The following is a 26725-nucleotide window of genomic DNA, read 5'->3' on the forward strand; positions in this document are numbered from 1 at the left end:
TGCTGGGAGAAACATCAACAACCTCAGATATGCAAATGACACCACCCTTATGGCAGAAAGTGAAGAGGAACTCAAGAGCCTCTTGATGGAAGTGAAAGAGTAAAGTGAAAAAGCTGGCTTAAAACTCAGCATTCAAAACACTAAAATCATGGCATCCAGTCCTATATTTTCATGACAAATAGATGGGGGAACAATGGAAATAGTGAAAAACTATCTTCTTGGGCTCCAAAGTCACTGCAGATGGTGACTGCAGCCATGAAATTAAAAGATGCTTGTTCCTTGACCAACCTAGAAATTTGCAGAGACACTCTTTGTCAACAAAGGTCTGTCTAGTCAAAGACATGTTTTTTAAAGCAGAGACACTCTTTGTCAACAAAGGTCTGTCTAGTCAAAGCTATGTTTTTTCCAGTAATCAGGTATGGATGTGAGAGTTGGACCATAAAGAAGGCTGAGTGCTGAAGAATTGATGCTTTTGAACTGTGGTGTTGGAGAAGACTCTTAAGAGTTACTTGGACTGCAAGGAAATCAAACTAGTCCATCCTAAATAAAAACAGTGAAGCGCCAATACTTTGGCCACCTGATGCAAGAACCAACTTATTGAAAAAGACCCTGATGATGGGAAAGACTGAAGGCAGGAGGAGAAGGGGGCAAGAGAGGATGAGATGGTTGGATGGCATCACCAACTCGATGGACATGAGTTGGAGCACGCTCAGAGATGGTGAAGGTCAGGGAAGTCTGGTGTGCTGCTTCCATGGGGTCACAATGAGTCAGACACGACTGAGTGACTGAGCAACACACAGACCAGGGACTCCCTGATGTCAATGGCTAAGACTCTGTACTCCCAACACAGGGGCTCTGGTTCAGTCAGGGAACTATATCTCACATACCACAACTAAGAGTTCGCATGCCACAACTAAAGATCCTGCATGCTTCATGAAGAATGAAGCTTCTGTGTATCGCAATTAAGACCCAGCACAGCCAAATAAATAAATTAAATTAAAAAGAAATAGAATAGACCTCCCCTTACCTTTAAAAAGGGATTCCCTGGTGGCTCAGGCGGTAAAGAGTCTGCCCTCAATGCGGGAGACCTGGGTTCTATCCCTGGGTCAAGAAGACCCCTTGGAGAAGGAAATGGCTACCCACACCTGTATTCTTGCCTGGAAAATCCCATGGATGGAGGAGCCTGGTGGCCTATAGTCCATGGGGTCCGAAAGAGTTGGAAATGACTAAGCGACTTCACTTAAAAAGGGAAATCTTTATTCTTCCCCTACCCTTAATATATCTGTCTTTAGAATACTGGGAAGTCTATTTAAATCTATAGTATTTTTTAATTTGAAAAAATAGAAACCATAAATCTGAGTTTCTAGGCTTAATATTTGACCCAAGGAAGTGTTATTTTTCAATAAAATCTCATGGTTTTCTTTTATACTCTTGTGGAGAAAATTTTGGAAACTATAGTTTGATTATCTAACATTTTTTCAATCACTGATGGCTTCCCCTGTGACTCTTCCAAAGGCAGGATCGAGTCAACTCTTATAGGATTCAGGCAGAACCTGAATTACTGTGAGAAACAAGGTCATCTTTTACATATACTTATTTTTTAGTGTGGCAAGCCAGGAATTTATTAATAATCAACTATAATTTATAGTTATTCTAAGTTCTTATTAAGACCAATCCTTCACATATACACAGCAACCAATTTCCTCCTGTCTTTCCAAGAACTGTACTTCTTAAATTATTTCCTTCCTTCTTGCACCATTATTTTTCCTCTTATATGGGATACCAACATGATGAAACAGGTTCCATTAAAAACAAACCAAAAAACACTCCCTTGGTCTTTCTCCTCATCAGCTACTATCCTATTTATCTGTGCCACCTCATAACAAAGCTCTCTAAAAAAACTGTCTCATCTCCTCTGTAGTATTTGAGATAGCTGATGACTTGGACCTTTTTAAAACACTTATTTTCTTGGTTTCTCGATCACTGCAAGCACCTCTTCTTTTTCTGTCTTCCTGACTGTCACTTCTTGGTGTCCGTGATTGGCTCCTCTTCCTTTCCTGGATTTCCTGATACTGGAGTGTTCTAAGGACCACTCATTCTACAGTCTTAAAGATTAGCTTTCTATGCTCATGACTCCCACTCCTATCTGTTTCCTGTCACTTACTTTTCTGACATTTCCACCAGGATGTTTAAAAGGTATCTAAACATGTTCAAATCAGAACTCTTAACATGGAAGACCACCTTCCTCTTCCCTAAGGTATCTGCTCTACCATCAGAATCCTTCAGCTCAGTGAAAAATTCAACTGATTGTTCAGGCCAAAACCTTGAAATCACTTTTGCATCTTTCTCCTATGTCCCACAGCCAAAATCACAGATCTAATATAAAAATCTTAGCACATCTTCATTTCCACAGCCACCATCTTGATCCATAACACCAACATAATATCACTTGGATTACTGCAATAACTTCTTAACTAGTGAGCCTGTTTCCTGATTCAGTTGATTTTCCCTTAGAAATGTTCATGGTTTGCTTTCTTAACTTCATTCAAGTCTCTATTTAAACATCACCTCCTAAGAAAAGCCCTACCTGACCACTCATGCTGAAGTCTCACCCTCTTCAAACTACTTCCTTTCTAACATCTTTAATCTTTATCAATTTACTCTATAACATCTTGATACTTATTAGAAATAAAGTTCAGTTCAGCTTCAATATTTAGCCAAGATCTACTATTTGCCTTCATCTTTTGGTAGGCTCAATAGACAAATGCTTACTTTAAAACTGTCTTGATATTTCCAGAAATGAATAATATAAACAGATGTTACTACCCTATCTAATAAGTGTAACAACATTACAAATGCCAAAAAGGTATGATATTTAGATAAATATTAGATTACATACTATCACATATAAATGGGCATTTTATATGCTACTTTGAGTGAAAATAACTCTTTATGCGCTCTGTAGGTTGAAATTCTTTTAGTCTAAACTGTAAATATGTATTAAGAGTAATGTTTTACAAATAATCATGAAAACTGAAAATTTAAAATAAAAAATTAAGAACTCTATAGCTTAATAGAGAAATTAAAAATTACAAATATTAACAGAGAATATATTAATGATAGCTAGAAAAGTTTAAGGAAAAATATTGAAAGCATTTTCATCAAAACACATTCATAAAAATTAAACTAATGTAAAGTATATTATACATATTTGACTATCTTAAAATCTAAATCTTTGTAAAATTGTTTGACATATTTGCATTCGTGCACTAAACAAAATTATTTTTAAGAACAAAATTTAATTGTAGGTTATTTAATAGTGTTTAAACATGAGTCCTTCAAAGGGAAGTCCTACTTGGGAATACTTTCTCTCTTGTGAGAATGGAATATCATCTATGCCATCTTGAATTTTCTCAAGAAAAAAAAAATGCCCTATTATCATTTACAAAAAAATTCAATATAAATTATCTTTAATCAGACAAATTTTTTAAAATATAGAAAATAAATTATATAATCAAATATTTTTCACTTATACAGTTTCAAAACAATAGACATTAAAAGAAATATTTATTTAGGAACAATTTTTCCTTGAGGTTTTGAATTTGTGAAGTTTAAAAAAAGCTTGACAAAGTCATTAATACAGATTAACAATCATTTTCAGGACATGAAAGACAAGGGGTTTTGAGATTTCTTTAAGCTGTGGTTCTTACTTTCAAGGTTCTTCCTAAAAAACATATTACTGAAATATATTTTCCTAAACTATTTTTACTATTCACAAACAAGCTAATATTATTAGAAGTATCATTAAGTATACTTTAATATTATGTGCAATAGACAAGTTAGTACATATATGCACAAAACATATGAAAGTTCTTTTAAAGTATGACAATATGTAAATTAGCAATGAAACCAATCGCTGCTTTTCTTGTTTGTGAAAACTTTTCCAGTTGCAGATAGCTAACAGAAAAGTGAACCTGACAGAAGATATATTACCAAATGGAAAATCAGCATGCAATTATCACTGACAATGGAATACATGTGGTGAAGACTATGAATGATTTAGGAAACAAAAGTACACATGTTTTTTTTTGCAATTTTCCACTAGGTTCTCAGAAATAATACCAATATTTGATAGGACAGACATTAACTACAGTAGAAAAACTGTCAACTACTTTCACTGTTCTTTGACAAAAGATAAAACTATACGACATAAAAAACCTTTTGCAATTGTCTTACTATATATTACTAAACTCTGTTCAAACAAGATGTACTAGAACTCTTTAAATGGTAAAAAATGGCTTCATGAAGCAAGGAAAGCCCTGAAACACTGTTTTGAAAATAAGGTTACCAAGAGAGTAGATCTTATTATCACTGGTTACTTGCAGAGAAAAAACCAAACTGTCTTCAGGGTTTAAATTCTCTGCATGTTTTCAGCTGTAAAGGTCCTCCTACTATGATGCACCAGGAAGATGCTGAAATTGGTATGCATGTAATAAAAGCTGAGATGCAGATAAAAATTCAGGGAAGATTCTGTTATCTTGAAAGCCAATTATGTTGCTATATTGTCACATGGTTTATAGGACTGCTTCTATAAAACCACAGATCATCATACTACTGTTTAGTATTCCAAATGTGCAAGACAGTTGACTGCAGGCAGAATTTATCAGATGACAGCATTGAGAAATTACTGTCTTCTACAAAATTTGACTCCTAAAATTCTATAATTCTACTGCTACAGTAACAGCTATATTTTAGTGGATAAAATTTCAGATATACTATATCCTAAGTTCATTCTATAATGGTGATAAGCCAGTTTAAAGTTTGGCTGTATATTAATCTTACATCTCAGAATTTTGGCAAAGGTATATTTTTCTATGCTATTAAAATTTAATGTAATTATTTATTATATATCTCCTTCACTATGCAGAAATTCTTATGGGCAGAACAATAAATGGCACATAATAAAAACTCAGTAAATGCTCACTGAATGATGAACAAATTAATGAATATGAATAAAAAACATCCATAAGGTAGCTCTTTTAGGTGAGTACAGTACATAAAAATAAAGATGCTGGAGATTTTTGACCATATACAGAATACTTTTTCAATTTTGTTCATGTTAAGTCTTACTGTCACTTCCATGGTGGCTCAGACGGTAAAGTGTCTGCCTACAATGCCAGAGACCCGGGTTCAATCCCTGGGTCGGGAAGATATCCTGGAGAAGAGAATGGCAACCCACTCCAGTGTTCTTGCCTTCTCCCCACCCCTCAAAACACGGACTCAATGCGACCGACCACGCAGAAGCTCACCAGCTGTGACGGACTGCGCAGAAGCGTGGCTGAGAGGAGCTACCCCTTGCCCAAGGTCAGGGGTGGCGACGACAGTGTCAGGCTGCATCGGCACAGGAGCGGCTGAGAGGAGCTACCCCACGCCCAAGGTCAGGGGCGGCGGCCAAGAGGAGCTACCCCATGTCCGAGGTGAGGGGAGGTGGCCAAGACAAGCTGCCGCACGCCGGAGGTCAGGGCACGGCCAAAAGGAGCCACCACAGGCCCGGGGTCAGGGGCAGCAGCCGAGAGGAGCTGCCACAGGCCCGAGGTCAGGAGCGGCAGCTGAGAGGAGCTACCACAGGCCCGAGGTCAGGAGCAGCAGCCGAGAGGAGCTACCACAGGCCCGAGGTCAGGGGCAGCAGCTGAGAGGAGCTACCACAGGCCCGAGGTCAGGGCACGGCCAAAAGGAGCTACCACAGGCCCGAGGTCAGGAGCGGCAGCCGAGAGGAGCAACCCCACGTCCAAGGAGTGGCAGCTATGCAGGTGCAGGAGAGCCGAAAGGAGCTACTCCACGTTCAAGGTCAGGAGGGGAGGCTGTGAGGAGATACCCCTCGTCCAAGGTAAGGAGCAGAAGCTGTACTTTGCTGGAGCAGCCATGAAGAGATACCCCATATCCAAGGTAAGAGAAACCCAAGTAAGACGGTAGATGTTGCGAGAGGGCATCAGAGGGCAGACACACTAAAACCATAATCACAGAAAACTAGCCAATCTGACCACATGGACCACAGCCTTGTCTAACTCAGTGAAACTAAGCCATGCCCTGTGGGGCCACCCAAGACAGGCGGGTCATGGTGGAGAGGTCTGACAGAATGTGGTCCACTGGAGAAGGGAATGGCAAACCACTTCAGTATTCTTGCCTTAAAAACCCCATGAACAGTATGAAAAGGCAAAATGATAGGATACTGAAAGGGGAACTCCCCAGGTCAGTAGGTGCCCAATATGCTACTGGAGATCAGTAGAGAAATAACTCCAGAAAGAATGAAGGGATGGAGCCAAAGCAAAAACAATACCCAGTTGTGGATGTGACTGGTGATAGAAGCAAGGTCCGATGCTGTAAACAGCAATATTGCATAGGAACCTGGAATGTCAGGTCCATGAATGAAGGCAAATTGGAAGTGGTCAAACTTGGAAGATGACAAGAGTGAACGTGAACATTCTAGGAATCAGAGAACTAACATGGACTGGATGGGTGAATTTAACTCAGATGACCATTATATCTACTACTGTGGGCAGGAATCCCTTAGAAGAAATGGAGTAGCCATCATGGTCAACAAAAGAGTCCGAAATGCAGTACTTGGATGCACTCTCAAAAACAACAGAATGATCTCTGTTCGTTTCCAAGGCAAACCATTCAATATCACGGTAATCCAAGGCTACCTCATGCAAAGAGTTGACTCCTCGGAAAAGACTCTGATGCTGAGAGGGATTGGGGGCAGGAGGAGAAGGGGACGACAGAGGATGAGATGGCTGGACGGTATCACTGACTCGATGGACGTGAGTCTGGGTGAACTCCGGGAGTTGGTGATGGACAGGGAGGCCGGGCGTACTGCGATTCATGGGGTCGCAAAGAGTCGGACATGACTGAGCGACTGAACTGAACTGAACTGAAAGCCTACACCCCAACCAATAACATGGAAGAAACTGAAGTTGAACGGTTCTATGAAGACCTACAAGACCTTTTAGAACTATCACCCAAAAGAGATGTTCCTTTCACTATATGGGACTGGAATGCAAAAGTAGGAGGTCAAGAAACTCCTGGAGTAACAGGCAAATTTGACCTTGGAGTACAGAATGAAGCAGGGCAAAGGCTAATAGAGTTTTGCCAAAAGAACGCACTGGTCATAGCAAACACCCTCTTCCAACAACACAAGAGAATACTCTACACATGGACATCACTAGATGGTCAACACCAAAATCAGATTGATTATATTCTTTGCAGCCAAAGATGGAGAAGCTCTATACAGTCAGCAAAAACAAGGCCGGGAGCTGACTGTGGCTCAGATCATGAACTCCTTATTGCCAAAAAAACCACTAGACCATTCAGGTACGACCTAAATCAAATCCCTTATGATTATACAGGGTAAGTGACAAATAGATTCAGGGGACTAGATCTGACAGACAGAGTGCCTGATGAACTATGGACAGAGGTTCGTGACATTGTACAGGAGACAGGGATCAAGACCATCCCCATGGAAAAGAAATGCAAAAAAGCAAAATGGCTTTCTGAGGAGGGCTTACAAATAGCTGTGAAAAGAAGAGAAGCGAAAAGAAAAGAAGAAAAGGAAAGACATAAGCATCTGAATGCAGAGTTCCAAAGAATAGCAAGAAGAGATAAGAGAACTTTCCTCAGCGATCTATGTAAAGAAATAGAGGAAAACAACAGAATGGGAAAGACTAGAGATCTCTTTAAGAAAATCAGAGATACCAAGGAAACATTTCATGCAAAGATGGGCTCAATAAAGGACAGAAATGGTATGGACCTAACAGAAGCAGAAGATATTAAGAAGAGGTAGCAAGAATACACAGAAGACCTGTACAAAAAAGAGCTTCACGACCCAGTTAATCACAATGGTGTGATCACTGACCTAGAGCCAGACATCCTAGAATGTGAAGTCAAGTGGGCCTTGGAAAGCATCACAACGAACAAAGATAGTGGAGGTGATGGAATTCCAGTTGAGTTATTTCAAATCCTGAAAGATGATGCTGTGAAAGTGCTGCACTCAATATGCCAGCAAATTTGGAAAACTCAGCAGTGGCCACAGGACTGGAAAAGGTCAGTTTTCGTTCCAATCTCAAAGAAAGGCAATGCCAAAGAATGCTCAAACTACTGCACAATTGCACTCATCTCACACACTAGCTGTCTATGGGTCACACAGAGTCAGACACGACCGAAGCAACTTAGCGGCAGCAGCAGCAGCACATACTAGTAAAGTAATGCTCAAAATTCTCCAAGCCAGGCTTCAGCAGTACATGAACCGTGAACTTCCAGATGTTCAAGCTGGTTTTAGAAAAGGCAGAGGAACCAGAGATCAAATTGCCAACATCCTCTGGATCATCGAAAAAGCAAGAGCGTTCCAGAAAAACATCTCCTTCTGCTTCACTGACTATGCGAAAGCCCTTGACTGTGTGGACCACAACAAACTGTGGAAAATTCTGCAAGAGATGGGAATACCAGACCACCTGACCTGCCTCTTGAGAAACCTATATGCAGGTCAGGAAGCAACAGTTAGAACTGATCATGGAACAACAGACTGGTTCCAAATAGGAAAAGAAGTACATCAAGGCTGTATATTGTCACCCTGCTTATTTAACTTATATGCAGAGTACATCATGAGAAATTCTGGGTTGGAAGAAACACAAGCTGGAATCAAGATTGCTGGGAGAAATATCAATAACCTCAGATATGCAGATGACACCACTCTTATGGCAGAAAGTGAAGAGGAACTAAAAAGCCTCTTGATGAAAGTCAAAGAGGAGAGTGAAAAGGTTGGCTTAAAGCTCAACATTCAGAAAACGAAGATCATGGCATCTGGTCCCATCACTTCATGGCAAATAGATGGGGAAACAGTGGAAATAGTGTCAGACTTTATTTTTTGGGCTCCAAAATCACTGCAGATGGTGACTGCAGTCATGAAATTAAAAGACGCTTACTCCTTAGAAGGAAAGTTATGAACAACCTAGATTACATATTGAAAAGCAGAGATATTACTTTGCCAACAAAGGTCCGTCTAGTCAAGGCTACGGTTTTTCCAGTGGTCATGTATGGATGTAAGAGTTGGACTGTGAAGAAAGCTGAGTGCCGAAGAATTGATGCTTTTGAACTATGGTATTGGAGAAGTCTCTTGCGAGTCCCCTGGACTGCAAGGAGATCCAACCAGTCCATCCTAAAGGAGATCAGTCTTGGGTGTTCATTGGAAGGACTGATGCTGAGGCTGAAACTCCAATACTTTATCCACCTCATGCGAAGAGTTGACTCATTAGAAAAGACTCTGATGCTGGGAGGGATTGGGGGCAGGAGGAGAAGGGGATGACAGAGCATGAGATGGCTGGATGGCATCACCAACTGGATGGACACGGGTGTGGGGGAACTCTGGGAGGTGGTGATGGACAGGGAGGCCTGGCACGCTGCAATTCATGGGGTCACAAAGAGTCGGACGCGACTGAGCGACTGAACTGAACTGAACTGAAGTCTTCCTGAATACCTAGTATGTGTAAAACACTATAGAAATGGCTGGGAAGTTACTGAGTTAGGAAAAAAAAAGTTTGCCTTTTCAGGAATGAGACGGATTCAGGAATGAGAGGATGAGATGGTTGGATGTCATCACTGACTCAGTAGTCATGAGTTTGAGTAAACTTTGGGAGTTGGTGATGGACAGGGAGGCCGGGAGTGCTGCAGTCCATATGGTTTCAAAGAGTTGGACACGACTGAGCGACTGAACTGAAGCACTGCAGAACCTTACAAAACAGATTAAGACATCTTAGAAAATGAATAAAAAGGAAACATGTACTCTAATAAGATTTCTTTTAAAGTTCAGGATCTTAGGAGAAAGTGAAAGAAGTCTTCAAATGTTAGATGGTGGAGTAGATTATAAAGTTAAACTATAGTGTTTATTAGGTAGATTTAGACAGCTAACTCTCAGAAATATATCATGGGTACTACAAAATACATCTCTGCAGGGTGAATCATGATGATTGGGAAACACGAAAGAGATTTATGTTACTTTGATTGAGAATAACCCAAATATTGACTGAATCAGTCATTTATTCAGCAGATATTTAGTAAAAAAACCTACTTGTGTAAGCCACTATTCTACACGCTTAGACACAGCAGTGAACAGACAACTATCTCTGTCCATTCAAGTTTCCATTTTCATGGAGGGGTACAAATAAACAAATAAATAACAAAGTAAATATACAGAATACTACATGAATATATATGCTATGAAAAAAATTTGAAAGGGAAACAGGATGAAAAGTATCATGGAAGGGGAAGGTTATGATCTGAAATAGCATGTCAGGGAAGGCCTTACTGAGAAGGTGATATCTGAGCAGAGACCTGAAGGAGATAAAGAAACTTCCTTCCTCACACACACACACACACACACACACACACACACACACACAAAAAAAGAAAGAAAGAAACAGAACTCCCTTGTAGACATCTGAGAGAGAGCATTCCAGATAAAAGAAACAGCAAGAATAAAACTCCTTTGGGGGAGTGTGTCATGCTATTCACTGAAAACTATAGTTGGAGCAGAATAAATTAGGGGGCAAGAAGTAAGAGAGGAAATCAGAGAGGTAATAGGCCAGATCTTGTCAGGATTTTGTTTCTCTGAATGAGATGAGAAATCATGGGGAAATATCCAAGAGAGGAGTGATATCATCAGATACATCAGCCAGGATATTTAGACTGCTGGGTTGGGAACTGACCAGACAGGAAACTAGGGTGGCAGCAGGACCATGCAGGAGGCAGCTGACGTCAGTCAAAGCAGCAGCAGCCAGAGTGGTGAGAAGTGTCTCTGAATATGTTTTGAATATGTAGCCAAGGTAACTGTTCTGACTGCCTGGATGCAGTGTACGAAAAGAGCCCTCAATGATTCTAAGACTCTGGGCCTATGCCACTAGAAGGGTGGAGGTGTCATTTACTTTTAAGGAATGGCTGCAGATGGCACAAGCTTTGCAGTAAAGGGCAGGGGTTCAGTTTTGAATATGTTAAGTTTGAGATGTTTATTAAACATCCAAGTGAAAATCTGAGAATAACAAAAGTTTAGATGGGATTCAAAGTCATAAGATCACTTTGGGAGGAATACAGATGGAAAAGATCACAGGGCTGTGCTCTCCGGAATCCAGTTAGGGATGAGAAAAAGGAAAGCCAGAGAAGCAGACAGGTAAGGAAAAAAGAGAAGTGTGTGGTGACCCCAGGCCTAAATTATAAAAAGGTTTCAAGGGATACAGAGTGACGATCTTTTAAAAATGTTGCTGATAGCTGTGATCAACAACTCTGGATGTTATTATAGAAAGGGGACTTCAATATAAGTTCTGCCATTTATCATATACATTTTGTAAATTATTCTAGAATATGGGGCTTACGGCTTACTTTTCCCATCTTTAAAAATGGAAATCAAAGTATCTACCACATATGTTAAATATTCCTGCTGCTGCTGCTGCTAAGTCACTTCAGTCGTGTCTGACTCTGTGCGACCCCACAGACGGCAGCCCACCAGGCTCCCCTGTCCCTGGGATTCTCCAGGCAGGAACACTGGAGTCAGTCGCCATTTCCTTCTCCAGTGCATGAAAGTGAAAAGTGACAGTGAAGTCGCTCAGTCTGTCTAACTCTTAGCGACCCCATGGACTGCAGCCTACCAGGCTCCTCTGCCCATGGGATTTTCCAGGCAAGAGTGCTGGAGTGGGGTGCCACTGCCTTCTCTGTTGTTGCTGCAGCTGCGTCGCTTCAGTCGTGTCCGACTCTGTGTCACCCCACAGACAGCAGCCCACCAGGCTCCCCCAGCCCTGGGATTCTCCAGGCAAGAACACTGGAGTGGGTTGCCATTTCCTTCTTCAATGCATGAAAGTGAAAAGTGAAAGTGAAGGTGCTCAGTGGTGTCCGACTCTTAGCGATCTCATGGACTGCGGCCTACAAGGCTCCTCCGTCCATGGGATTTTCCAGGCCTGACAACCAAAATGTAATCACTTCATATAAATCTTCATTTCTCTTTCTATCCTTCACTGGATCATTTAAAAAGTTTGAATATATGTTTGAAGTGGCACACCAAAAGGAAAGACAGTGATCTGAAGCTCAAATACAGTTAACTAGTATATTTTACTGCTAGGGAAGAGAGAAGAGCTATTTAGATGAATTCCAAAAGGGTGTAAAGAGCCACATTTCTAGATTTAGAAATTGTAGTCTGACATATTAGTGATAATTAGGGTTAAAGGGGAAGAAATAAGAGCTAGAGGCTCACAGATTTGTTTCAATGGAGAACTAGTTTTCTCGAAGTGGGTAGAAATAAAATGTATGTGAAATGTTAAAGTAATCCATGTTGTCAAGGTAACAACAAGCATTTTTACAGACATGCAAGAAACTGTGTATCTTTATCTGTTTAGTAATGTTCATTTGTTGGCTGTGCTGGGACTTCCGGGTTTTCTCTAGCGAATCTTCCTGTACCAGGGATCAAACTCAAGTCCCCTGCACTGGCAAGTGGATCCTTAACCACAGGACCACCAGGGAAGTCCTATGTACTTGTATATTTGAAAGAAAGATGGGAAGTAGCTAAAATGATTTTCAGAAAATCACACAAGTAAAGGAGGTGTAGGAGCTGATGCCTATAATAGGGAAAATTACACTTCCCAGAATTCCATGGTGGAAGGGGTTGGAAGGAGACAGAATTTTTAATTGCTAAATGAATGAACGTAAGAAATTTAAATTCTGTGAGGCAGAAACTGTATCTATTTACCAACCATTGTATCTCCAGTACTTCACTCAGAGCTTAGCATAAAGTTGCTGCTTACAATATGTTCAAATCACAATAAATGAATGCCACCTTGACCCTAGTCACTCTCACCTTATTAGCACAAAACCCCTGTAATGAATGGCACTATATGTAACACTTGGAGAAGACAATGGCACCCCACTCCAGTGTTCTTGCCTGGAGAATCCCATGGACAGAGGAGCCTGGTAGGCTGCAGTCCATGGGGTCGCTAAGAGTTGGACATGACTTCAATTTCACTTTCATGCATTGGAGAAGGCAATGGCAACTCACTCCAGTGTTCCTGCCTGGAGAATCCCAGGGAAGGGGGAGCCTGGTGGACTGCCGTCTATGGGGTCGCACAGAATCGGACACGACTGAAGCGACTTAGCAGCAGCACCATATGTAACACTTGCAGTAACTTATTCTATTTCTTATGTTATGCCTGAAATTAAAGGCTCTGGGATTTTAATCTATGGTTGGAACTGAGCTCAACCTGCTTCATACCTGTTTGGAAGCAGTCTGATCATTACAACTGCACAAAAAAACAAAAGCTGCCATTTTCACAGATATCTGAAAATAGTACTTTGAATTTTCCCTGCCCTCCCGAAATTCTCAGTCCTTTCTTCCCCACCTAAGGAGCCATACTGTTCCGCTCAACTTTGTGAGTTGCTCTGGTTACTTCTCTGTGAAAAATAAAGGGCACAAATAAAATCAAAGAACCTAGAAGATCCTTGGAAAAACTAGATGGAAAGTGGATCCCAACATTAAACTTTATCTCAGGGAAATGGATATCTGTACATTTATAACTAAAAACAAAATATTAAGGCAGAAAAACCATAGAAAACATGCCCTTAAGTAGTTATATACTTATTATTGTTCCTTATATAGGAATTTAAGATAAGCTATGGCCAAGCTGGAAAATTATCCTGAGGGTTAAGAGGATATTTCATCATTAAGGCTGAAGTGAAGTGAAGTCGCTCAGTCGTGTCTGACTCTTTGCGACCCCATGGACTGTAGCCTACCAGGCTTCTCAGTCTATGGGATTTTCCAGCAAGAGTACTGGAGTGGGGTGCCATTTCCTTCTCCAGGGGATCTTCCTGACCCAGGGATCAAAGCCCCGTCTCCCGCATTACAGGCAGACACTTTACCCTCTGAGCCACCAGGGAAGCCTAATTAAGGCTAAATGCCTATAAAGCTTTTAAGAAAATCACACAGTGAAAAAGTTTTCAGTTTTGACGACTGGTATACAATATACTTAATAATCAGGCCAGAAATTTGTAATAAATTATGTAAACTGTTTTAAATGATATTAATTTCAGTATCAATGATACATTTATTGTCACATGTACATAGCATAATTATTAAGCACACTTATACATACAGTATAATAAGAGCTACCAATCTGCAGCAAATAAAATTTTCTGCCCTCTACAGAAACAATCTAATGTGAATAATGCATATACATAATATATACATAATGTATAAAATAATAACAAATACATGAAATGGTGAAGAATCACAGCCATGCAATTACAACACACCAAGGACTTCAGGGCATTTCCATATCTTTATGACAGCAGTGACGGGCTATCTGTCCTTCCTCTCCTGCCTTCTCTATCGTTCCCTCCATTCTTTGGGCTTCTATTGATAGATCAGATAGATAGGTAGACAGAGAGCAGCCCATAGAAGATAAGTAAATCTGAGTCTTCTCTACCTGATAATTTTAATTTCATTTTCAGATCCTGTAATTTCTTCTCTAATAATCCTACAACTGAGAGATGGATTACACTAGAAGCCAAACAAACATTCAGATGAGCCCTGACCCCTCCAAAGGAGTACCATTTGCAGACTGGCAGGACAGAGTAAGAAGAGATGAAAATAAAGAACAAGGCAAGGCCCCCCTGGAGGAAGTGTCTAAAGACATGAGAGCAGATGAAATCAAGTAGAAACCTCTAGGGATGAGCTTCAAGAGCAGAAGGTCAACTACTTTTACATTAGAACAAAGATGACGGGTGTGAGTTTAGACAAATTTTAGTGGGTCAGGGTAGGCCTTTGGAGAAGGAAATGGCAACCCACTCCAGTATTCTTGCCTGGAGAATCCCAGGGACGGGGGAGCCTGGTGGGCTGCTGTCTATGGGGTCGCACAGATTTGGACATGACTGAAGCAACTTAGCAGCAGCAGCAGCATATTCCATAGCTTGAATTTTCTCTGTAAAGTGAAAAGCAGGGTGTTCTGCTAAGGGAAAAGTTAAAGATGTGGACAGGTGTGTGCACTACTGAAAAAAATGGAATGAAGATTACTGTATCTAGAAGAACACTGATCAAGTTTCTCATAATAAGTTGTAATAAGTCGATGTGACAAAGATTATTTTTGAAGCAGTGTAACAAGCAGAGAAGAAGGCAGTAAGACAGTGCAAAAACCACACAGGAAAAGGGGTACATTGCATGTACCAACTGACTATTTGTTATTACTTAAAAAAAAAAATCACCCTGTCTTTATCCTTCTATCTCATCCCTTATTCTGTTCAATTTTCCTTCAGTTATCTGACTGGGTCACTCTGAAAACATCTGATCAATTTGGGAAACAAACAAACAGAAAAAGCAGCTCCCTATAAGGGGGACACACCCTAAAGCAATTAGTCACAGTCATGAGTGAGTTTCAGTTGACATCTCTATGTTCCATCTAAATTAAAATTGTAGGCTTTTTCTCTAAATTCTCACAGATTATGAAAACCCACACTACACAGAGAGAACAATTTTTTGTTTTTGTTTTTGTTTTTTGAGTGCTATATAAAATCACAGATGACAGAACAAGAAAGGAATATATGGTGTTTTGTGTACAAAATCATAATACTCTCACTAGTTGCTAGCAGAATGGTTAACAATATGAAAGTTTATAATGTAACTGCCATATAGTCATATCATACAGTTACTAAATAATTTCATCTTACCTGTATTGCAAGGGCACGAGCTACAAGACCTCTAAGGTACTGTAATGGGTCTTCAGGACCTTCCCATTTGCTTTGCCATGTGAGAGGACACTGCAATTTTGAAAGGATAAAAATTAAGTTTATACATTATAATATTACATATAGAAGACCTTTCAACATTTGTGTGATGGGGAAAATATTTTGGCATAATTCATATTATGTGTATCATGAATTAATTTCATTAAGATATGTCTGTTTCTTTGATCTTATATCATTAAAACTGAATGATATATAGAGTCAGAACAAATTAATCTGTTTTCCAAAAAGGAAATATTCTGAAGTAAAAATTCTTGAAAGAATAAACAAATGAACTTCAATGAGTATATTGAAAGTAGCAAATCATGTTTTCTTGAAATAATAGTTAATGCATAATAAAATGAAACTAAATTTGACAAGTTCATTTTATAAGTGATAAAAGGCAAAAAACAACCAGTCTTGTGTCCCTACAGAATTTAAATTATAACAAAAGCATTGTAATGGAAATTTTATCTCCCAAACCACACCAAGATATATTATAAAAAGAGAATAAAAAGAAAATAAATATTATAATTAAAAGCTTTCTAAAAAGTTATCTTTTAAATATCTGATCTTCTTTTAACTGGCATTCTCCACTAATACATTCATTACAATACACCTTCTTTGTGAAAGCTTATGTTAGTCGCTCAGTCATGGCCAACTCTTTGTGACCCCCATGGACTGTAGCCCACCAGGTTCCTCTGTCCATGGGATTCTCCAGGCAAGAATACTGGAGTGGGTTGCCATTTCCTTCTCCAGGAGATCTTCCCCACTCAGAGATCAAACCCGGGTTTCCTGCATTGCAGGTGGACTCCTTACCATAGTCTGAGCCAACAGAGAAGCCCCATTAGAGTTTTATATATTATCCAAATATTAGGCAAATGTCATCCAAACTTAATATTTATTTTTCTGAAGTGGAAATAATAAGGAGAAGCCATCAATTTCTTAACCCCAAACACTGTCTGATTACATAGCTGAACAACTAACCCACACTAGAGTATATCAACAATGTATGGAAAATAGAAATTATAAGATAACAAATCTTACAGTGGAAAGGATCTTAGAAAACATCTAGTTCAATACTCTCAATGAGTGAAGTAAGCTTTCTTAGGAATATGTAGCTAAGTGCTGTGAACTGAAACAAGTGTGGTGTTTTATGTATGTTTATTTTAAATTTTTTAAAATTTATTTCTAATCAGAGGATAACTGTTTAACAATGTTGATTTCTGCCATCACTTCTGCTACATTTACAGGACTGTATATAGATGTGGTAATTTTAAGACATGACCCCAGAACCTCTGACACTGCCTGTGAAGACGAAGTCTGCTCTCCTGAAATAAGAGTCCTGTGAATGTAACAGAAGTGATGGGGTGCCAGTTACCAGGTCCAGGTCTTAAGGAATTAGTTTCTTATTATTACCTGTCTTTTGAGATTCTTGACCCTGGAATCTGTCCAGCATACTGTGAAGCCCAACTTTTGGAGAGTTCCATGTGGAGATGAACTGAGCTTCCCAGTTCTCGGGCAGCACTGATTTGCCAGTCCATGAGTGAGCAGAGTGGAAGACACAAGCTTTCTCTAACAAGGTGTACCCAAATTTCAGATACGGAAGCTTAAATGACTTTTTGAAAATTATGATGTTTTAATCTACTAACTTTTGGTGAAATCTGTTGTACAGTAAGACTTAACTGCTAAAGTTCTTTGGTCTCCAGAAGTAGGATCCTACCTTAACAAAAACCTAAAACACATGGCTTTGGATTTGAGACTAGGTGGTCGGCTGAAGCTGGAAGGACCTTCAGAAGAATATAAGTGGAAACCTAAAGGACTTCTAAGAGAATAGTGGAGGCATAAGGGACTGGTTCCAAATAGGAAAAGGAGTTCGTCAAGGCTGTATATTGTCACCCTGCTTATTTAACTTATATGCAGAGTACACCGTGAGAAACGCTGGACTGGAAGAAACACAAGCTGGAATCAAGATTGCCAGGAGAAATATCAACAACCTCAGATATGCAGATAACACCACCCTTATGGCAGAAAGTGAAGAAGAACTCAAAAGCCTCTTGATGAAAGTGAAAGTGGAGAGTGAAAAAGTTGGCTTAAAGCTCAACATTCAGAAAACGAAGATCATGGCATCCGGTCCCACTACTTCATGGTAAATAGATGGGGAAACAGTGGAAACAGTGTCAGACTTTATTTTTCTGGGCTCCAAAATCACTACAGATGGTGACTGCAGCCATGAAATTAAAAGACGCTTACTCCTTGGAAGGAAAGTTATGACCAACCTAGATAGCATATTCAAAAGCAAAGACATTACTTTGCCAACAAAGGTCTGTCTAGTCAAGGCTATGGTTTTTCCTGTGGTCATGTATGGATGTGAGAGTTGGACTGTGAAGAAGGCTGAGCGCCGAAGAATTGATGTTTTTGAACTGTGGTGTTGGATAAGACTCTTGAGAGTCCCTTGGACTGCAAGGAGATCCAACCAGTCCATTCTGAAGATCAGCCCTGGGTTTTCTTTGGAAGGAATGATGCTAAAGCTGAAACTCCAGTACTTTGGCCACCTCATGCGAAGAGTTGACTCACTGGAAAAGACTCTGATGCTGGGAGGGATTGGGGGCAGGAAGAGAAGGGGACGACAGAGGGTGACATGGCTCGATGGCATCACTGACTCATGGACGTGAGTCTGAGTGAACTCCGGGAGTTGGTGATGGACAGGGAGGCCTGGCATGCTGTGATTCATGGGGTCGCAAAGAGTCGGACACTATTGAGCGACTGATCTGATCTGATCTGAAAGGACTTTGAGAATTTAAAAGGAGGAAACAATCCCAGACAGACAGAAGTACTCTCAGCACCTAAAGGTCATGCCCTGGACACTCTTAAGCAAAAAAGCTTCAGCGAATCTTAAGGGTGTTGTGCCACAGCCAATGCACAAGAAGCCTAAGGTAGAAAGAAAGACTTGTCATGATGAGATTTATGGTCACGGCTTTTGTCTAATGTTGTGAATCTCAAGTGAAAGTCAAACTCTTTAAGATTTTAAGAAAACTGTTCTAAGCTTCATCTGTTTGGGATTAATGGCGAAAAGAGAGAGCAATTAAAAGAGAATTTAGAACCCCAGAATCGCTATAGGCAAGAAGCAGGCTGAGAAAACCACTCAGCCGCAAACATGGCTCCATCTTACTGAAACGTATGCATAATTAAGAGGCGAGGATCAGCAGCTCAAAGCCAAGAGCCGTGGACAGTCATACCCAGTGAGCAACATGGAATCCTAACAAAACAACTGAAGACATAAGCTTGCTTGGATTTCTGAATTGCTAAGGACACATGAGCCTCCTATTTCCTCACTTTTTAAGTGAGAATGACTATTGCAGTTACCTATCCTACCACTCCAGTACTCTTGTCTGGAAAATCCTTCCAGGACAGAGGAGCCTGGAAGGCTGCAGTCCATGGGGTCGCTAAGAGTTGGACACGACTGAGCGACTTCACTTTCACTTTTCACTTTCATGCGTTGGAGAAGGAAATGGCAACCCACTCCAGTGTTCTTGCCTGGAGAATCCCAGGGATGGGGGAACCTGGTGGGCTGCCGTCTATGGGGTTGCACAGAGTCAGACACGATTGAAGCAACTTAGCAGTAGCAGCATCTTACCATTTTGTATTGGATTTGTAGGGGATAGATAACTCATCTGTGCAGTCCACAGGTACTCAGGTGAGAACCATACTTGAGAAAGAGCTTTTGAGGAACCACACCTAAGAAGCCTCATCCATCCTTCCACCTAATCTAGATGACATCTGGCCTGAGCCTGAGGCTGGAATGGAATGAGACATTTAGGGAAACTTAAAAGGAGATGACTGCATTTTACACGGGGGAGAAAGGCAAACAATTTGTGCCCAGAGGGCAGACTGCAGCAGCTTCAAAGTATGGCCCCCAAATAACCTGGCACTCTTCCCATTGAGAGGTGAGGTCTGTGTTCCCTTGCCCTTGACAACCTAACCAATACAATGAGGGCGAGTGGCACTGTGTAAGTTGTCAGATCTAGGCCTTAACAACTTCACATCTTTCATGTCCTCTTTCCTGGGGTATACACTGCTAGAACCAATATATCATGTTGTGAGGTAGCCAAGCAGTACATACAGAAAGGCCCAAGTGGAGACATCTAGAGAGCAACCAAGGCCTCTAGTCATCAGTCCCGATGAGTACCAGCCAATAATCGGCACCAACTAGCCAGTGCTGTGACTGAGCGCCTGCTAAGTAGATCCTGCAGCTCTAAGATGAGCTTTTTCAGCTGGTGTCACATGGAGAAAAGACTAATCTACTGCACCAGATTGTGCCCAAAATGCACACGCATGAGCCAAATAAATGGCTGCTCTTGTTTTTAGCCATTAAGCTTCAGGGTAGTTTATTACACAGCAATAGATAGCTGATAGATCAGGCTTTCACAGTCTCAGTTTTATGCTTCTCCTGTTATAGAAAGATAGCTCCTTTGGAGTTCATTAGAGACAAAAAGTTACTGTGGTGTGCGATTGGTCCCAACGATCCCTGCCACTTGGTATTCATGTCCGTCCTTGTGAAATTCCCTCACTTTGAGTATGAACTGCTTCTGGGGACTTGCTTCTAATGAAAGAATATGGAAAAGTGATGAGAAGCCACTTCTGAGGGTAGGTTACAAATACTGTGACATCTGTCTAGCTCACTTTCTCTGCATCTCTTCCTTGTTCACTTGAAGTGGAAAAGTTGTATGCTGTGAGCTGCGTTATGGAACGCTCATGTAGCAATGAACTGGTTTGTCCAGTCAACAATCAGTGAGGGCCTGAGGGCTGCCAATAGCCCTCCCGTATGTGCTCCGAGAGGCTCCAGCAATTGCAGCCCTGGTGACACCTGACTGAAGGCTTGTGAGCGACCCTAAAACAACATGCCCAGCTACGTTATACCTGGATTCCTGACTCACAGAAACTGATGTGATAAAGTTTTGCTGTTTATGTCACTAAGTTCTAGGGCAATTTATTATGCAGCAATAGATAATAACAGAGCTATCATATATTAGTGTCTGATGTAATACATTCATTCCATAAATATTTAAATCCTCATTGTCCATTCATTCAGCATTTACTAAGAGCTTATAAGGTGCAGGCATTATAAGGTGCTTGCTTTTATGGAACCTACATTTTACTGGGGGATAAAAGCAAAACTGTATTATAAGAAAAAGATGACATAGTGTTAAACCCTATGTAGAGAACTATAACAGTATCTGTGATATGAGATTCTTTGAGATTCCTTTGGTCAGCAAGGAGATCAAATCAGTCAATCCTCAATGAAATCCTGAATATTCATTGAAAGGACTGAGGCTGAAGCTCCAATAATTTGACCACCTAATGTGAAAAGCTGACATTGGAAAAGACCCTGTTGCTGGGAAAGATTGAAGGCAGGAGAAGAAGGGGATGACAGAGGATGAGACTGGATAATATCACTGACTCAATGAAAATGAGTGTGAGCACACTCCAGGAGACAGTGAAGGACAGGGAAGCCCGGTATGCTTTAGTCCACAGGGTCCTAAACAGTCAGAACATGACTTAGCACTGAAAAACATGTGGTATGATGGAAGAAATATGAAATGATAGTGATATGATAGAAGATTAGAGGGAATAAAAAATGAATAAAGTATATTCTTTATCCTAAAGAGCATTAGCAACCAATAAAAGAGATAGATGGCTAAAGTCCCTAATGGTGTTTTATTTTTTTATTTTTTATACATGTTTCAATGCTATTCTCCCAAATCTCCACACCCTCTCCCTCTCCCATAGAGTCCAAAAGACTGTTCTATACATCAGTGTCTCTTTTGCTGTCTCGTACACAGGGTTATTGTTACCATCTTTCTAAATTCCATATATATGCGTTAGTATACTATATTGGTGTTTTTCTTTCTGGCTTACTTCACTCTATATAATGGATTCCAGTTTCATCCATCTCATTAGAACTGATTCAAATGTATTCTTTTCAATGGCTGAGTAATACTCCATTGTGTATATGTACCACTGCTTTCTTATCCATTCATCTGCTGATGGGCATCTAGGTTGCTTCCATGTCCTGGCTATTATAAACAGTGCTGTGATGAACATTGGGGTACATGTGTCTCTTTCCCTTCTGGTTTCCTCAGTGTGTATGCCCAGCAGTGGGATTGCTGGATCATAAGGCAGTTCTATTTCCAGTTTTTTTAAGGAATCTCCACACTGTTCTCCATAGTGGCTGTACTAGTTTGCATTCCCACTAACAGTGTAAGAGGGTTCCCTTTGCTCCACACCCTCTCCAGCATTTACTGCTTGTAGACTTTTGGATTGCAGCCATTCTGACTGGCGTGAAATGGTACCTCATAGTGGTTTTGATTTGCATTTCTCTGATAATGAGTGATGTTGAGCATCTTTTCATGTGTTTGTTAGCCATCTGTATGTCTTCTTTGGAGAAATGTCTATTTAGTTCTTTGGCCCATTTTTTGATTGGGTCATTTATTTTTCTGGAGTTGAGCTGTAGGAGTTGCTTGTATATTTTTGAGATTAGTTGTTTGTCCGTTGCTTCATTTGCTATTATTTTCTCCCATTCTGAAGGCTGCCTTTTCACCTTGCTAATAGTTTCCTTTGATGTGCAGAAGCTTTTAAGTTTAATTAGGTCCCATTTGTTTATTTTTGCTTTTATTTCCAATATTCTGGGAGGTGGGTCATAGAGGATCCTGCTGTGATGTATGTCAGAGAGTGTTTTGCTTATGTTCTCCTCTAGGAGTTTTATAGTTTCTGGTCTTACATTGAGATCTTTAATCCATTTTGAGTTTATTTTTGTGTATGGTGTTAGAAAGTGTTCTAGTTTCATTCTTTTACAAGTGGTTGACCAGTTTTCCCAGCACCACTTGTTAAAGAGATTGTCTTTAATCCATTGTATATTCTTGCCTCCTTTGTCAAAGATAAGGTGTCCATATGTGTGTGGATTTATCTCTGGGCTTTCTATTTTGTTCCATTGATCAATATTTCTGTCTTTGTGCCAGTACCATACTGTCTTGATAACTGTGGCTTTGTAATAGAGCCTGAAGTCAGGCAGGTTGATTCCTCCAGTTCCATTCTTCTTTCTCAAGATAGCTTTGGCTATTCGAGGTTTTTTGTATTTCCATACAAATTGTGAAATTATTTGTTCTAGCTCTGTGAAGAATACCGTTGGTGGCTTGATAGGGATTGCATTGAATCTATAAATTGCTTTGGGTAGTATACTCATTTTCACTATATTGATTCTTCCAATCCATGAACATGGTATATGTCTCCATCTGTTAGTGTCCTCTTTGATTTCTTTCACCAGTGTTTTATAGTTTTATATATATAGGTCTTTAGTTTCTTTAGGTAGATATATTCCTAAGTATTTTATTCTTTCTATTGCAATGGTGAATGGAATTGTTTCCTTAATTTCTCTGTTTTCTCATTATTAGTGTATAGGAATGCAAGGGATTTCTGTGTGTTGATTTTATATCCTGCAACTTTACTATAGTCATTGATTAGTTCTAGTAATTTTCTGGTGGAGTCTTTAGGGTTTTCTATGTAAAGGATCATGTCATCTGCAAACAGTGAGAGTTTTACTTCTTCTTTTCCAATTTGGATTCCTTTTCTTTTTCTGCTCTGATTGCTGTGGCCAAAACTTCCAAAACTATGTTGAATAGTAATGGTGAAAGTGGGCACCCTCGTCTTGTTCCTGACTTTAGAGGAAATGCTTTCAATTTTTCACCATTGAGGATAATGTTTGCTGTGGGTTTGTCATATATAGCTTTTATTATGTTGAGGTATGTTCCTTCTATTCCTGCTTTCTGGAGAGTTCTTATCATAAATGGATGTTGAATTTTGTCAAAGGCTTTCTCTGCATCTATTGAGATAATCATATGGTTTTTGTTTTTCAATTTGTTAATGTGGTGTATAACACTGATTGATTTGCGGATATTGAAGAATCCTTGCATCCCTGGGATAAAGCCCACTTGGTCATGGTGTATGATCTTTTTAATGTGTTGTTGGATTCTGATTGCTAGAATTTTGTTAAGAATTTTTGCATCTATGTTCATCAGTGATATTGGCCTGTAGTTTTATTTTTTTGTGGGATCTTTGTCAGGTTTTGGTATTAGGGTGATGGTGGCCTCATAGAATGAGTTTGGAAGTTTACCTTCCTCTGCAATTTTCTGGAAGAGTTTGAGCAGGATAGGTGTTAGCTCTTCTCTAAATTTTTGGTAGAATTCAGCTGTGAAGCCGTCTGGACCTGGGCTTTTGTTTGCTGGAAGATTTTTGATTACAGTTTCAATTTCCATGCTTGTGATGGGTCTGTTAAGATTTTCTATTTCTTCCTGGTCCAGTTTTGGAAAGTTGTACTTTTCTAAGAATTTGTCCATTTCTTCCACGTTGTCCATTTTATTGGCATATAATTGTTGATAGTAGTCTTTTATGATCCTTTGTATTTCTGTGTTGTCTGTTGTGATCTCTCCATTTTCATTTCTAATTTTATTGATTTGATTTTTCTCCCTTTGTTTCTTGATGAGTCTGGCTAATGGTTTGTCAATTTTATTTATCTTTTCAAAGAATCAGCTTTTGGCTTTGTTGATTTTTGCTATGTTCTCTTTTGTTTCTTTTGCATTTATTTCTGCCCTAATTTTTAAGATTTCTTTCCTTCTACTAACCCTGGGGTTCTTCATTTCTTCCTTTTCTAGTTGCTTTAGGTGTAGGGTTAGGTTATTTATTTGACTTTTTTCTTGTTTCTTTAGGTATGCCTGTATTGCTATGAACTTTCCCCTTAGGACTGCTTTTAAAGTGTCCCACAGGTTTTGAGTTGTTGTGTTTTCATTTTCATTAGTTTCTATGCAAATTTTGATTTCTTTTTTGATTTCTTCTGTTATTTCTATCTGGTTATTCAGCAGGGTGTTGTTCATCCTCCATATGCTGGAATTTTTAATAGTTTTTCTCCTGTAATTGAGATCTAATCTTACTGCACTGTGGTCAGAAAAGATGCTTGGAATGATTTCTATTTTTTTGAATTTACCAAGGCTAGCTTTATAGCCCAGGATGTGATCTATCCTGGAGAAGGTTCCATGTGCGCTTGAGAAAAAGGTGAAATTCATTGTTTTGGGATGAAATATCCTATAGATATCAATTAGGTCTAACTGGTCTATTGTATCCTTTAACGTTTGTGTTTCCTTGTTAATTTTCTGTTTAGTTGATCTATCCATAGGTGTGAGTGGGGTATTAAAGTCTCCCACTATTCTTGTGTTATTGTTAATTTCTCCTTTCATACTTGTTAGCATTTGTCTTACATATTGCGGCGCTCCTGTGTTGGGTGTATATATAATTGTTATATCTTCTTCTTGGATTGATCCTTTGATCATTATGTAGTGACCATCTTTGTCTCTTTTCACAGCCTTTGTTTTAAAGTCTATTTTATCTGATATAAGTATTGCTACTCCTGCTTTCTTTTGGTCCCTATTTGCATGAAAAATCTTTTTCCAGCCCTTCACTTTCAGTCTGTATGTGTCCCCTGTTTTGAGGTGGGTCTCTTGTAGACAACATATGTAGGGGTCTTGTTTTTGTATTCATTCAGCCAGTCTTTCTCTTTTGGTTGGGGTGTTCAACCCATTTACGTTTAAGGTAATTACTGATAAGTATGATCCCGTTGCCATTTACTTTATTGTTTTGGGTTCGAGTTTATACACTGTTTTTGTGTTTCCTGTCTAGAGAATATCTTTTAGTATTTGTTTGAGAGCTGGTTTGGTGGTGCTGAATTCTCTCAGCTTTTGCTTGTCTGAGAAGCTTTTGATTTCTCCTTCATATTTGAATGAGATCCTTGCTGGGCACAATAATCTGGGCTGTAGGTTATTTTCTTTCATCACTTTAAGTATGTCTTGCCATTCCCTCCTGGCTTGAAGAGTTTCTATTGAAAGATCAGCTGTTATCCTAATGGGAATTCCCTTGTGTGTTATTTGTTGTTTTTCCCTTGCTGCTTTTAATATTTGTTCCTTGTGTTTGATCTTTGTTAATTTGATTAATATGTGTCTTGGGGTGTTTTGCCTTGGGTTTATCCTGTTTGGGACTCTCTGGGTTTCTTGGACTTGGGTAGTTATTTCCTTCCCCATTTTAGGGAAGTTTTCAACTATTATCTCCTCAAGTATTTTCTCATGGTCTTTCTTTTTGTCTTCTTCTTCTGGGACCCCTATGATTCGAATGTTATAGCATTTAATATTGTCCTGGAGGTCTCTGAGATTGTCCTCATTTCTTTTAATTCGTTTTTCTTTTATCCTCTCTGATTCATTTATTTCTACCATTCTATCTTCTAATTCACTAATCCTATCTTCTGCCTCTGTTATTCTACTATTTGTTGCCTCCAGAGTGTTTTTAATTTCATTTATTGCATTATTCATTTTATATTGACTCTCTTTTATTTCTTCTAGGTCCTTGTTAAACCTTTCTTGCATCTTCTCAATCTTTGTCTCCAAGCTATTTATCTGTGATTCCATTTTGATTTCAAGATTTTGGATCAATTTCACTATCAGTATTCGGAATTCTTTATCAGGTAGATTCCCTATCTCTTCCTCTTTGGTTTGGTTTGGTGGGTATTTATCCTGTTCCTTTATCTGCTGGGTATTCCTCTGTCTCTTCATCTTGTTTAAATTGCTGAGTTTGGGATGTCCTTTCTGTATTCTGGCAGTTTGTGGAGTTCTATTTATTGTGGCATTTCCTTGCTCTGTGTGAGTTTGTACAGGTGGCTTGTCAAGGTTTCCTGGTTAGGGAAGCTTGTGTCGGTGTTCTGTTGAGTGGAGCTGCATTTCTTCTCTCTCCTTTCAAAGACTTAGGTTGCTTTTCTGGGTGCCTGATGTCCTCTGCTGGCATTCAGAAGTTGTTTTGTGGAATTTACTTGGCGTTTAAATGTTCTTTT

General features: G+C 39.7%; 1 protein-coding gene across 2 annotated transcripts in view; it reads right to left on the bottom strand.

Annotated features, from left to right (window-relative positions):
* The window catches only part of DYNC2H1 (dynein cytoplasmic 2 heavy chain 1), a 397795-nt gene that overhangs the window by 55594 nt on the left and 315476 nt on the right, over positions 1 to 26725 (bottom strand). For both annotated transcript variants that reach the window (XM_070803297.1, XM_019975614.2), the window contains one exon: positions 15748 to 15837. In XM_070803297.1, coding sequence (XP_070659398.1) covers positions 15748 to 15837 — 90 coding nt within the window. The remainder of the gene's footprint in view (positions 1 to 15747; positions 15838 to 26725) is intronic.

This window comes from Bos indicus, chromosome 15, assembly GCF_029378745.1.
Source record: "Bos indicus isolate NIAB-ARS_2022 breed Sahiwal x Tharparkar chromosome 15, NIAB-ARS_B.indTharparkar_mat_pri_1.0, whole genome shotgun sequence".
Classification (NCBI taxonomy): Eukaryota; Metazoa; Chordata; class Mammalia; order Artiodactyla; family Bovidae; genus Bos; species Bos indicus.